General features: G+C 40.7%; 1 protein-coding gene across 13 annotated transcripts in view; it reads left to right on the top strand.

Annotated features, from left to right (window-relative positions):
* The first annotated feature begins 10,067 nt into the window (after positions 1 to 10,067).
* ABI1 (abl interactor 1) overlaps positions 10,068 to 13,831 on the top strand; it is an 81,262-nt gene continuing 77,498 nt past the window's right edge. For 5 of the 13 annotated variants that reach the window (XM_043479243.1, XM_043479242.1, XM_043479239.1 and 2 more), the window contains exon 1: positions 10,070 to 10,360. In XM_043479243.1, the coding sequence (XP_043335178.1) occupies positions 10,244 to 10,360 (117 nt within the window). In that variant the 5' untranslated portion in view covers positions 10,070 to 10,243. Of the gene's footprint in view, positions 10,361 to 13,831 lie in introns of all 13 variants that reach the window. The other 8 variants (XM_043479244.1, XM_043479241.1, XM_043479240.1 and 5 more) reach the window with 3 other exon arrangements.

The following is a 13,831-nucleotide window of genomic DNA, read 5'->3' as shown; positions in this document are numbered from 1 at the left end:
CTCTCTATGGGGATTATCCAGGCAAGAATACTGGAGTGGGTTGCCATGCCCTCCTCCAGGGGATCTTCCCAACCCAGGGATTGAACCCAGGTCTCCTGTGTTGCAGGTAGATTCTTTACCATCTGAGCCACCAGGGAAGCCCAAAATAAAATATACGAGCAGTAAATTGTGCAAAGCACACCACTTTTAAGAGTAAGTTTGAGCTTCCCTGGTGTCTCAGTGGTACTGGGTTTGCCTGCCAATGCAAGAGACACAGGTTCGATCCCTGATTTGGGAAGATCCCACATGCTGCTCAGCAACTAAGCCTGTGGCCAGAACTATTGAGCCTGTGCCCTAGAGCCCAGGAGCCATGGGTACTGATCCCATGTGCCCTGGAGCCTGTGCTCTGCAACAAGAGAAGTCACCACAATGAGAAGCCTGCACAGCACGGCTGGAGAGTAGCCCCTGCTCACTGGAACTAGAGAAAAGCCTGGGCAGTAATGAAGACTTAGTGCAACCAAAAATAAACAAATTAATTAAATCAGGAGTATAGTTGGATGATTTTTATTTCCATATGCACCCCTGTAACTTCCAACCAGATGGTGAATAGATGTAGAATATTCCTGGTGCCCCAGATTTCTTCATGTTCCTTTCTAGCCCATCCCTTATAACAACTAACTACAATTCTGAATGTTGCCATCATCCATGACTTTAGCCTGTTTTTGAACTTCATAGAAATGAAATCATACCCAATGTACTCTTTTTTTTTTTTTTGGCAGCACTGTGGGGCATGTGAGATCTTAGGTCCCCGACCGGGAATCGAGCCCATGCCCCCTGCCTTGGAAGCATGAAGTCTTAACCACTGAACCACCAGGGAAGTCCCACCACAATGTACTCTTTATGTCTGATTAATTTTACTTGATAAAACATCTTTCATCTCTGAGAGTACACCTAGTGAATCAGGCATCCGTGTTCCTGCATTTATCAGTAGTTTGGTCCTTTTACTGCTGCATGTATTCATTACATGAATATACCACCATTTATTTCTCCTTTCTCTTATTTATAGGCTTTTGGTTTCCATTTTTTGGCTATTATGAATGAAGTTGCTTTGAACATTTTTGTACAGGTCCTTTTGTGAATATACATATATATATGTGTGTATATATATATACACCGATTTTTCTTAAATAAAAACCTAGAAGTGAATTGGTGGGCCTTAAGGAGGTATTTATTTAGGTTTAACAGGTATTGCCAAACAGTTTTCCAAAGTGACAGTGCCTTTTTACACTTGTATATTCATATATACCCGTGTGTGTGTGTGTATGTGTGTGTGTGTGTAATATGCCACCGCTGGGTACTGTTGGTCTTTTTTGGGCGGGGGGGGCAACATCTGACCTCTTTCACTTAGGAAAAGGCATCTGAGATTCGTCTATGACTTTGTGTGTATAGTATTACATGTTACATCATTACATATTACTCATAAACTGGTTTGTTTATCCAATAACTGAAGGACATTTGAGTTGTTACCAGCTTTTTTTTTTTTTTTAACTATAAACATTCATATGGTTTTTGTGCAAACATAAGTTTTTGTTTCTCTTGGGTAAATATCTAGGAGTTGGCTTGCTAGGTTATTTATTAAGTATATATATATTTGGCTTTATAAAACTTTGTATGTCTTCCAAAGTGGATGCACCATTTTGAATATATGAGAGCCCAGTTGTTCTACATTGTGAGTAGCAGTTGCTATTGTCAGGATTTTTTATTTTAGCTTTTCTAATGGGTGTGTAGTACAGTCTTTTAAATTTTACACTACATTCTGGTGGTTTTCCTTATTATGGTTTTAAGCTGTGTTTCCTTGGTAAATATTGAGTTGAGTGCCTTTTCATATATTTATTGGAGTGCAGTTGTCTTTTTTTTTCCAGTTGCCCTCTTTTATCCACTTCTTTTTTTGCGTTGTCTTTTTTTTTCTTCATTGACTTGGAGGAGTTTTCTTGTTTTGTTTTAATATAGTTCAAATATAAGTCCTCTGTCAAATGTATGTGTTGTAGCTTAGCTTTTCACTTTTAATGGTATCTTTTCATGAGCAGTGTATTAATTTTAATGGTGGCTCTAGTAGGTTCAATGATGGCCCACTCAAAGATGTCCGTGTCCTAATCCCTGAAAACCGTGACTGTATTATTAAGGAAATATATTTTATTACCACCTAAGCATGGCAAAAGGGACTTTGCCTATGTTATCAAGTCAAGAATCTTGAAAAGAGAAGATTATCTTGGATTATCTATGTGGGATGTCTGTAGTCACAGGGTCTTTACAGGAGGCAGGTTGATGGTCAGAGTCAGAGAGAAGGGGTTGTGATGACAGAAGCAGAGTCAGAGAGAGCTTTGAGGATGCTGTGCTGCTGACTTGAAGATGGAAGAAGTAGCCATAGCCTAGGGAGGCAGGTAGCCTCCTGGAGCTGGAAAAGGCAAGGTAATCCATTCTCCTCTAGTGCCTCTGGAAGGAAAAAAGCCTACTACTATCTTAATTTGAAACAAACAAGACCTCTGATCTCCAGGGCTTTAAAGATGATAAAATAGTGTTGTTTTAAGTCACTAAATTTGTTGTAATTTTTTTTACAGCAGCAATAGGAAATGAGTACAATGACTTAGCTTTTCATTTTATTAAAAAGCAGTTATGCACAAAATAAAACAAAACCGTAAAACAAGTGATTTATCTTTTCTTTTTTTTCCTTTTTGTTAGTGCTTATTGTATTCTGGTTAAGAAATCTTTGCCTGCCCCAAGCTTGTGAAGTTACTCTGTGTTTTCTTGAAGAAGCACATTGCTTTACCTTTTACATTTGGAAAGTGATATATCCTAAATACTGTTCATGGGGTTCTCAAGGTAAGAATACTGAAGTGGTTTGCCATTCCCTTATTTGTCATTTCCACAGTATAATCGTAAGGGATTTGATTTAGGTCATGCCTGAATGGTCTAGTGGTTTTCCCTACTTTCTTCAATTTAAGTCTGAATTTGGCAATAAGGAGTTCATGATCTGAGCCACAGTCAGCTCCCGGTCTTGTTTTTTCTGAATGTATAGAGCTTCTCCATCTTTGGCTTGGAAGAAAAGTTATGACCAACCTAGACAGCATATTAAAAAGCAGAGTCATTGTTTTGCCAACAAAGGTCCGTCTAGTCAAAGCTATGGTTTTTCCAGTAGTCATGTATGGATGTGAGAGTTGGACTATAAAGAAAGCTGAGCACCAAAGAATTGATGCTTTTGAACTGTGGTGTTGGAGAAGACTCTTGAGAGTCCCTTGAACTGCAAGGAGATCCAACCAATTCATCCTAAAGGAAATCAGTCCTGAATATTGATTGGAAGGACTGATGCTGAAGCTGAAACTCCAATACTTTGATGAAAAACTGACTCATTTGAAAAGACCCTGATGCTGGGAAAGATTGAAGGCGGGGATTGAAGGGGATGACAGAGAATGAGATGGTTGGATGGCACCACCAGCTCAATGGACATGAGTTTGAGTAAACTCTGGGAGTTGGTGATGGACAGAGAGGCCTGGTGTGCTGCACTCCATGGGGTCACAGAGAGTCGGACACGACTGAGTGACTGAACTGAAGTGAACTGATATCCTAAATAAATTTTGGAGTATTGTATGTAGATTCAGTGTTCATTTGAGAAAAAATATCCAATGGCTCCAGCACATTTATTGAGAAAAAAAGAATCCTTTCTCCCTTTGAATTTCATTGGCACTTTTGTCATAAATTAAGTTTCTGTGTATGTTAGTGTCTGTTCCAAAGAACTATTTGTAATTTCTTCACCAAGTCCGCTTTGACCTAATTTCTGTAGTTTTTAAGTAAATCTTGAAATTTGATAGTGTATGTCCTCTAACTTCATTCTTCTTTTATCTCGGTTGTACTAGGGCCTTTGCACTAAGATAAGTTTTAGAATCACCTTGTCAATCTTTACAAAAAACCTGTAGGATTTTAATTAGGATTGCACAGGTTTAATTGCTTTGATATAGCAATTCAGATTATTTACTTTACTTTAGCTAAATTTATTCTATTAAATCTTTGAATAAATTTTTTCTGCTCTGTTAATAACTGTGATTTTTAAAAATTTATGACAAGAAATTTATGATAATAATACATGCTTAGTAAAGAATCATATTTGTTTAATTTAGTGGAAGGAAAAAATTATTTTCAAACTGTGGGTTATGATTCAGTAATGGATCATGAAATCAATTTAATAGTCCTTACCACCATTAAATAAATTGAATTAGAATAGGAAAAATCAGAATACCATAATTAGTTTGGTGAAACTTTTATACCAGCATGTATATATATATATATATATATATATATATATATCTTGATTCACTTTATATAATATTATTTTTTATTTTGAGTTGTGTCAAAAGATATTGAAAACCCATGACTACAGTATGGTGCTGTGTTTTACAGTTTTATCCCCACAAATCCTATTTTAGTGTTAAAGGAAATATTGCTTTATTACAGACTATCATTATAAGGAAGACTAATTTTTTTAAATAAAAATACAAGGTTAGTATACTTACTTACCCTATGAGGGATCACTTCATTGATTAGACTTTATATGAACCATAAATATTCTAAGAGATGGTTTTAACTGGAAAGTAGAAAGACCTCTAATCTAAAAGTCAGAGAACTTGACTACTATTTTCAAGGCCGTTAGCTAAATCTCTAAAGCAGTTTAGCTAAACCTGCATAAACTTGAATTTACTTTTTTGGTAGCGACAGAAAAAAGCTTTAGGTCATTTATCTCTCAGAGTTGTAAGCATTAAAGAAATCTTACAGGATTTTGAAAACAGTAAAGCAGCATCACCTGCCCAATCATTCTCCAGTGTTTTTGAAATGTTGCAGTGTATGGAAATGCTTAGTGATTTCCTTGGTTAAATCTGGCTCATGTAGAGACCAAATTAAAGAATATAAAATTTCAATAACTTGGACTAAATGATGTGTGGATTAATGATAAGTAGTAAAGAAAGACTATTACATCTACCTTGGATTATTATGTAGAGTATTTCATTTATTGATTTATGGACCTTAGAATCCTTGATTCGGGGAATTCCCTGGTGGTGCATTGGTTAGGACTCAGCACTTCCAGTACTGACCTGAGTTCAGTCTGGTTGGGGAACTAACATCCTGCAAGCCGCATGGTCAAAACAAAAAAAAAAGAAAATCTGGTGACTGGGAGTAGTTACCTCTTTCAGGTAGGAGACATGAATTTTCCTTGTAGAGGGCTGAATGTGTTATGGCCCCTAGGAAAGGAAATATCCAATAAATAGCTACTGATGGGTCAATTTTTAAACATTCGGTTGTCAGGTTATTATTCTTATAGTTACTGTGGTTCTAAATGACTTCACACAGAGATGAAAAGATGGAATTTTAAGTGACTTTTAGTTTGTTTTTCAGTGTTTGGACAAAATTTTTCATAGTCCATTATATTAAAAGCATTTAATGTTTCTCTTGAAATATGTTCTTTAAGACTATTTTAAAGCAGCTGATGATTTTTGAAAAAGCAAAATGATCTTACACGATGTAGAGAACCTGTACAAAACTTCAAAAGCATAGGGACATACACACACATTCTCCTAAAGAATGAGCGATTAGGACGTGATAGCAGTAAAAAAAAAATGTTTGTTTTTATTTTAAAAAATTAAAAAAAATTTAATTGAAATATTGTTGATTTACGGCTTCCCTGCTGGCTCAGTGCTAAAGAATCTGCCTGCAATGCAGAAGACCCGGGTTAGATCCCTGATTTGGGAAGATCCTGTGGAGGGCATGGCAACCCACTCCAGTATTTTTGCCTGGAGAATCCCCATGGACAGAGGAGCCTGACAGGTTATGTCCACAGAGTTGCAGAGCATTGGACACGACTGAAGCCACTTAGCAGAAGTAGCAAAGCTGATTTGCAGTATTATCTTAGTTTTGTAACCAAGCAAAGGGTTTGTGTGCTCATGGCTCAGAAAGTCAAACTTTGACAGTGGAAGTTTGCAGCAAAGCAAGGATTTATTGCAGGGCACCAAGCAGGTGAATGGGAGATGAGCCTCAGATCTACTCCAGCTTAATCTTTGAGTTACAGGTGTTCTAAAGGGGAGGAACGAAGAAACTGGGGTTACTCATTGCTCTGTGACATTTCTGTATCTGTGATTTTAGGAGTCAGAATCTCTAGTTTGAGTTTCTGACCAGGTGACTCCATAGTCTGTGAGCTCAACTTGCCCTAGTGAAACAACCTGAGTTTGTACCTTAATAGTGACCATGTAGCAGTGATTTTAGTGCATCGTTAAGAATGTTATCAAAAGCTTTTGCACAGCAAAGGAAACTATAAGTAAGGTGAAAAGACAACCCTCAGAATAGGAGAAAATAATAGCAAATGAAATAACTGACAAAGAATTAATTTCGAAAATATACAAGCAGCTCATACAACTCAATAGCAGAAAAACAAACAACCCAATCAAAAAGTGGGGAAAAGACCTAAACAGACATTTCTCCAAAGAAGACATACAGATGGCTAACAAACACATGAAAAGATGCTCATCATCGCTCATTATTGGAGAAATGCAAATCAAAACTACAATGAGATATCACCTCACACCAGTCAGAATGGTCCTCATCAAAAAATCTACAAACAACAACAACAACAACAACAACAAAAGTCTACAAACAACAAATGCTGGAGAGGGTGTAGAGAAAAGGGGAAACTCTTGCACTGTTGGTGGGAATGTAAATTGATACAGCCACTATGGAAGACGGTATGGAGATTCCTTAAAAAACTAGTAATAAAACTACCATATGACCCAGTAATCCCACTGCTAGGCATATACCCTGAGGAAACAAAAATTGAAAGAGACACATGTATCTCATTGTTCATTGCAGCACTATTTACAATAGCTAGAACATGGACACAACCTAGATGTCCATCTATAGATGAATGGATAAAAAAGTTGTGGCATATATACACACAATGGAATATTACTCAGCCATAAAAAGGAACGCCTCTGAGTCAGTTCTAATCAGGTGGATGAACCTAGAACCTATTATATAGAGTGAAGTGAGTCTGAAGGAGAAAGATAAATACTGTATTCTAACACACATATACGGAATCTAGAAAAGTGGTACTGAAGAATTTACTTACAGGGCAACAACGGAGAAACAGACACAGAGAATAGACTTATGGACATGGGGAGAGGGGAGGAGAGGGTGAGATGTAGGGAAAGAGTAACATGGAAACTTAACATTCAGTTCACTTCAGTTTAGTTGCTCAGTCGTGTCCGACTCTTTGCAGCCCCATGAACTGCAGCACGCCAGGCCTCCCTGTCCATCACCAACTCCCGGAGTCCACCCAAACCCATGTCCATTGTGTCAGTGATGCCATCTAACCATCTCATCCTCTGTCGTCCCCTTCACCTCCTTCCCTCTATCTTTCTCAGCATCAGGGTGTTTTCAAATGAGTCGGCTCTCCACATCAGGTGGCCAAGGTATTGGAGTTACATAGACAGCCAATGGGAATTTGCTGTGTGGCTCAGGAAACTCAAACAGGGGCTCTGTATCAACCTAGAGGGGTGGGATGGGGAGGGAGATGGGAGGGAGGCTCAAAAGAGAGGGGAGATACCTATACCTATGGCTGATTCATGTTGAGGTTTGACAGAAAACAACAAAATTTTGTAAAGCAATTATCCTTCAATAAAAAATTAATTAATTAAAAAAATGTTATCAACAGCAGTAACTTTAGTTATCTGATGCTGGTTGATTAGTGTTGTTAGCACAGGATTGAAGTCAAAGGGGAGGAAAAAATGAATAAAGTTTTGGGGAGAGAAATTAATCATAAACTCAATAAGAGAGCTTGGTTTTAAGGGGACTCCTTTTCAGTTTCACGTGTACAACATAGTGAATATTTTTTAATAGATTATATGTATCTGTTTGCTTTTAAATTGTGGGTCTTTAAAGGTACAGAGTGGGCCTCCCAGTTGGCACCAGTGATAAAGATCCCGCCTGCCAATGCCGGAGCTGTAAGAGATGGAGGTTGGATCCATGGATAGGGAAAATCCCTGGAGGAGGGCATGGCAATCCACTCAAATATTCTTGTCCGAACAATCCCATGGACTGAGGAACCTGGGGGAGGACTAAGCACGCATGCAAAGGTACAGATTATCCTTACTCAACTTGTACCCGCAATGTTTACTTCATGGCTTGGTATAGAGCTGGCAATGTCAAGTATTGACTAAATTTTAATTGAATTGAAGGCAGCAGAAGTCTAGACAGTAAAGCCTGAGTCGCGTTATCTCTAAAAAGATAGAGGAAGTAAAGGTTTGGAGTTCTCCATATTTAGTCCCTTTTAATCCTTGTCAGGATTAACTCAGCAGTGGCCACAGGACTGGAAAAGTTCAGTTTTCATTACAATCCCAAAGAAAGGCAATCCCAAAGAATGCTTAAACTACCGCACAATTGCACTCATCTCACACGCTAGTAAAGTAATGCTCAAAATTCTCCAAGCCAGGCTTCAGCAATACGTGAACCATGAACTTCCAGATGTTCAAGCTGGTTTTAGAAAAGGCAGAGGAAGCAGAAATCAAATTGCCAACATCTGCTGTATCATCGAAAAAGCAAGAGAGTTCCAGAAAAACATCTGTTTCTGCTTTATTGACTATGCCAAAGCTTTTGACTGTGTGGATAACAATAAACTGTGGAAAATTGTGAAAGAGATGGGAATACCAGACCACCTGACCTGCCTCTTGAGGAAGCAACAGTTAGAACTGGATATGGAACAACAGACTGGTTCCAAATAGGAAAAGGAGTACGTCAAGGCTGTATATTGTCATCCTGCTGATTTAACGTATATGCAGAGTACATCATGAGAAACGCTGGTCTGGAAGAAGCACAAACTGGAATCAAGATTGCAGGGAGAAATATCAATAACCTCAGATACGCAGATGATACCACCCTTATGGCAGAAAGTGAAGAGGAACTAAAAAGCCTCTTGATGAAAGTGAAAGAGGAGAGTGAAAAAGTTGGTTTAAAGCTCAACATTCAGGAAACTAAGGTCCTGGCATCTGGTCCCATCACTTCATGGGAAATAGATGGGGAGACAGTGGAAACAGTGTCAGACTTTATTTTTGGGGGCTCCAAAATCACTGCAGATGGTGATTGCAGCCATGAAATTAAAAGATGCTTAATCCTTGGAAGGAAAGTTATGACCAACCTTGATAGCATATTAAAAAGCAGAGACATTACTTTGCCAACAAAGGTCCGTCTAGTCAAGGCTATGGTTTTTCCAGTGGTCATGTATGGATGTGAGAGCTGGACTGTGAAGAAAGCTGAGTGCCGAAAAATTGATGCTTTTGAACTGTGGTGTTGGAGAAGACTCTTGAGAGTCCCTTGGACTGCAAGGAGATCCAACCAGTCCATCCCGAAGGAGATCAGTCCTGGGTGTTCATTGGAAGGACTGATGTTGAAGCTGAAACTCCAATACTTTGGCCACCTCATGCGAAGAGTTGACTCATTGGAAAAGACCCTGATGCTGGGAGGGATTGAGGGCAGGAGGAGAAGGGGACGACAGAGGATGAGATGGCTGGATGGCATCACCGACTTGATGGACATGGGTTTGAGTAAACTCCGGGAGTTTGTGATGGACAGGGAGGCCTGGCGTGCTGCGATTCATGGGGTCGCAAAGAGTCGGACACGACTGAGCGACTGAACTGAATCCTTGTCAGAATGAAATCTGATTGCTAGAGAACCAAATTCTCCCAAGCTTCACAGCCTTCTCGGGGATCCCGGTTCATTCTCTAGAATCACCCTGTAGCGCCATCTCCCGGAGCTGTTAAGAAACTTCGGATTTAAACCTCCACCCTCTTTCCAAGCTCTTGTATTACTCTCCTCCCGGGTCTTTATCGGAGGCTCCCTGGACGCATGCGCTTTTGATGGGCAGCAAGCCAGTGAGAGACTACAATTCCCAGAAGGCCATGCCAAAGCGGGGGGTGGAAATCCTATGGTCCGGGGAAGCGGGAGGGAAAAGCAGGAAAGCTCGCGAGAGGACGAGCTTGCCGCGCCTGCGCGAAGTGCGTGGAGGCGGGTGGAGAAAGTGAAGAGGAAGAGAAGGAGGTGCTGTCCCACAATACCAGGCGGGAGGGCGGGCAGGCGGTTTGTATCCGGGCTGTGAGGTGCTCGGAGCCGCCGCGGACCTTGCTGTTGCCTCTGTCTCTTTAACGCGAGAGGAAGCGATGCGGAGGGGTGGAAAATGGCAGAGCTGCAGATGTTACTAGAGGAGGAAATCCCGTCCGGCAAGAGGGCGCTGATTGAGAGTTACCAGAACCTGACCCGAGTAGCGGACTACTGTGAAAACAACTACATACAGGTGAGCCGCGCGGGCGGGCGGCCGGGCGCTGCCGCCTGGGCCAAGGACCCGCCACCGGCCGACCGAGTGACCAGCCCACTGGGCGGGGTGGGGAACTGCCTAACCCCAGCGGCAACCCCAAAGCCCAAACCCAACCCCAAGCTCAGCCGGGGCAGATAGCGAGCGGCCGGGCTCGGGGAAGTCGGGCTGTGATACAGGAAGTGGCTGCGGTGGTTGAAACCCCGAGAAGCCGAGAGAGAAAATGGGCGAGGGATCCCGGATCCGCGGGCGCCGCAGACCGGCGCCCCGCTGCCGTCCCCCTCCCGCGCGGGCTCGGCCCCCAGGACCGCGCTGCCCTCCAGCCGCCTTCCACCCGCTGGGCTTCCGTCCCGGAGTCCTCCGCCGCCGGCCGAGGGTCTCGGAGCGGCCGACCGAGCGGAGAGCCGAGGGCCGGGACGAGGAGAGGCAGGAGCCGGAGGGGAAGCGGGGGTGCATCGGGGGAGGGTGGGGTGGGGGCGATTATGTCAGTTTCAGCCCAGAGGGTGTGTCTTTTATTTATTTATTTTTTTAAAAAAATTGGTCATGAGTCACATCACATAGACCTCCCCGAGGAGAGGAGGAAGCGGGTGGGGAGCGAGGGAGGGCGTAGAGAAGTTAACCTCCGAATTCCCTTTAATTGAAGGTTTGTAAATCTGCCTGCCTGTCGGTTTTCAAGTCGGGTGTTTTTCCCTTCTCATCAATTTCACTTCCGCCCCCACCACTAATATGCTAGAGATTGTTAGGGCGGTCGTTAGTGTAAAACACAAATTATCCTTAACTACTGGGAAAAATGGCTTGAATATTCTCTTCCCTAAAAGTTCTTGAACTGGTGGCTTCTTAAGTAAAAATAGAACGGTATAATCTCCGGTTGCTTTTTTTTCTTGAGGTTTGCCTCTTTCCACCCTAAGTGCATGTATAGAATGAATCTCCGAACTAGAACTGTAACGTCAATTATGTTACTGTAAATTTATTAGAAAACTCTTGTCACTTTTCTATGACAGGGGTTGGTTGTTTGCTTTTATTTTAATGATTGAAAGTGAATTATGTTGTGTGATAGTTTAATTTGTAGATCTTTAACTGCGTGAACTTAACAGTTTGCAGTAGAAGCAAATAAAAGTAGCAGAGTCCTTTGTATCTATGTAATGGCACCAAAAACTCGCTTGTTAGTGGAAAGGCATGACCCAAACGTGCTTTGAAAGGTTGGGGTTATTGCAATTGAGAACTAAAGTATTTATAGAAATGCATCCCATGTGATCATCATTCTTAAGAACCAATCGTCTCTGTGTTGGCAAATACTTTTCCTCTTTATTTTTAGAAGGAGATACTGTTTTCAGAATATTTTGAATATTTCTCAATTCCCATATTAGTAACATTGTATTTTCAGTAGCACTACTAGGAATTTATCTCATAAATTTTTTCAGGCTTTTTTTTTTTTTACAGGCTTTTATTTTAGAAATTCCACTGATAAACTTGTTGAGTGCCTGCCACAACCACTGTATTACTTGTTTTTGCAAGCTTTATATTTGGCTTTTAAGAAAATATTCTTAAATCTAGTAGGAATGTGAATATAGTTTTCAAATAGAAACACTGACAGTTTATCGATATTAAAAATAAACACGTTTTATTCAATTTCACATGAAGAACCTTAAAATTGAGGTCAATCTCAGTTTGCTGCAGATATTAAAGATTTTGAAAGCCAAAGGAAGAGCGCAGGAAGTTAAATTACCCACATTCTAGAGAAGTCATTTCTTTGTGGAAGTCAGCAGACAGGCGCTTCATAAAGGGGTGGTTTCTTTTTGTTTTGCATGTTGGGAAATCTGACAAATATATGGTGTGGTAACTGCTACGTGTTGGCCAACGCAAACGTGTTTTAACCTGTCTGTTGACTATTTCTTGTTCAGGTAGTTGTGTGCTGTTTTTTTGTTTTTTCTTCCTTGACCCCTTTTGTTTTCCCTTCTTGCTACCATCATGTAATTTTGAAGCACTAAAATTTCGTTATAAATAAATAAGTCATTCTGTTTCTCTTGTAGTCTTTTAAGCATGTTAGTACCATGGTGCTCAGATGCCCTGTCACTGGCCCCAAGTTGTTTATTTTTGGTGATCCTCAACACCAGTGAGATACTCAGAAGTACCCGGGGGAAGAGGGGAAGGATGAAATTCACCCACAGCAGTGTTTATCTTTGTAGCTGTGGGCTCATGAAGCTGGTCACTAGCTGCTTTCCCAGGAGGCTCAGACAGGCTCCAAAGACGATGTGCACTTTGTGGGAGCTGATGTGGTGGTAGCTGGTTTTGTGATCTGCCATGGTGCTGTGGAGAGGGGACAGATAGTACTGGAAATATCTGTTTGGATGTCTTTTGAGATCTCTCTTTATCCTTTCTGTGACTGTTTGGGTAATGGCCAACACCCTGTGTAAACATAGCTTCACTTGGAGAAAGTATATGGTCACTTGTGTTTTGAGAATTTTTTTACACCCAAGGTGAGTTAAATTACTGCCTGAGTGATTTTTATCCTGAGAATTTAGTTTTGATTTTGTTTCTTTCCTACACTTTGGAAGTACAGTTCTGGTAAGGTGTTTAGCTGGCAAGTTCTTTTGGCTGTAGTGCAGTTGAGTCCTTGAGCACTTTGTTAGCTCTTTTGGTCCTGTTGACTTTATTAAATTTTATTATTAATAGCAAAACTCCTCAGAAGAGTCCTCTGTCTTTTAAAAAGGACAGGGCTTTTGAATTTCTTAAGGGAAATTAGTATTCAAAATAGAAAGTGTATTTTACTTAGACATAAGAAAAATCTTTGCCTTTTTCTAGCTTTAGTTTGAATTTTCTAGTGGTTATGTCAAAGACAGTCACTGTTCAACTCGAATTCATTTGTTCTGGCCAGTTCTCTGCACTCCACTTCAGGGTCCATACTGCGTTTGTCATAGGGACTCCGGGGGAGTAGGAAGGAGATATAAGTGAAAAGGAGCAGAAACTGCTTACGAGAGATTTCTCAGCATAGGTTGAGTTAGTAAGGACAGAAAAGTCTTTCTTACACTTAACTTTTTAATTTTTTCCTCTGGAATCGCCCCATAGGGGCTTCTTTTGGGTCAACAAGTATATCCTGACGTCTGGGAGGATGAGGGGATACCATCAGTGAGCTACTTAGTTTAGCTTGATTTCCTCTACCTGTGATGTTAGTTTGTATTCATTTGCTCATTAGACTCTTGGAAGGCAGGTAATTTTTTGAGTGGGAGCACTCTGGAGTAGGTAAAAACTGACTCTTTTGGTACTCTATAGTTTATTCCAGTTTATAAAGTGATGTCACTTAGGTATTACAGTAATTCTATGATCTTTTTCTTTCTCCTTTCCTTTTCTTTTTTAAACAAATGGGCAATCTGAGGTTCTGAGACATTGAATACCTAGCTTAAAGTTCCATATCCTGTATGGGATAGTGCCTGGAATCGAACCCAGATTTTCTGA

Source organism: Cervus canadensis, chromosome 10 (genome assembly GCF_019320065.1).
Source record: "Cervus canadensis isolate Bull #8, Minnesota chromosome 10, ASM1932006v1, whole genome shotgun sequence".
NCBI lineage: Eukaryota > Metazoa > Chordata > Mammalia > Artiodactyla > Cervidae > Cervus > Cervus canadensis.
The sequence above is the reverse complement of the archived record's forward strand: the minus strand, read 5'-3'. Positions and strand labels throughout refer to the sequence as shown.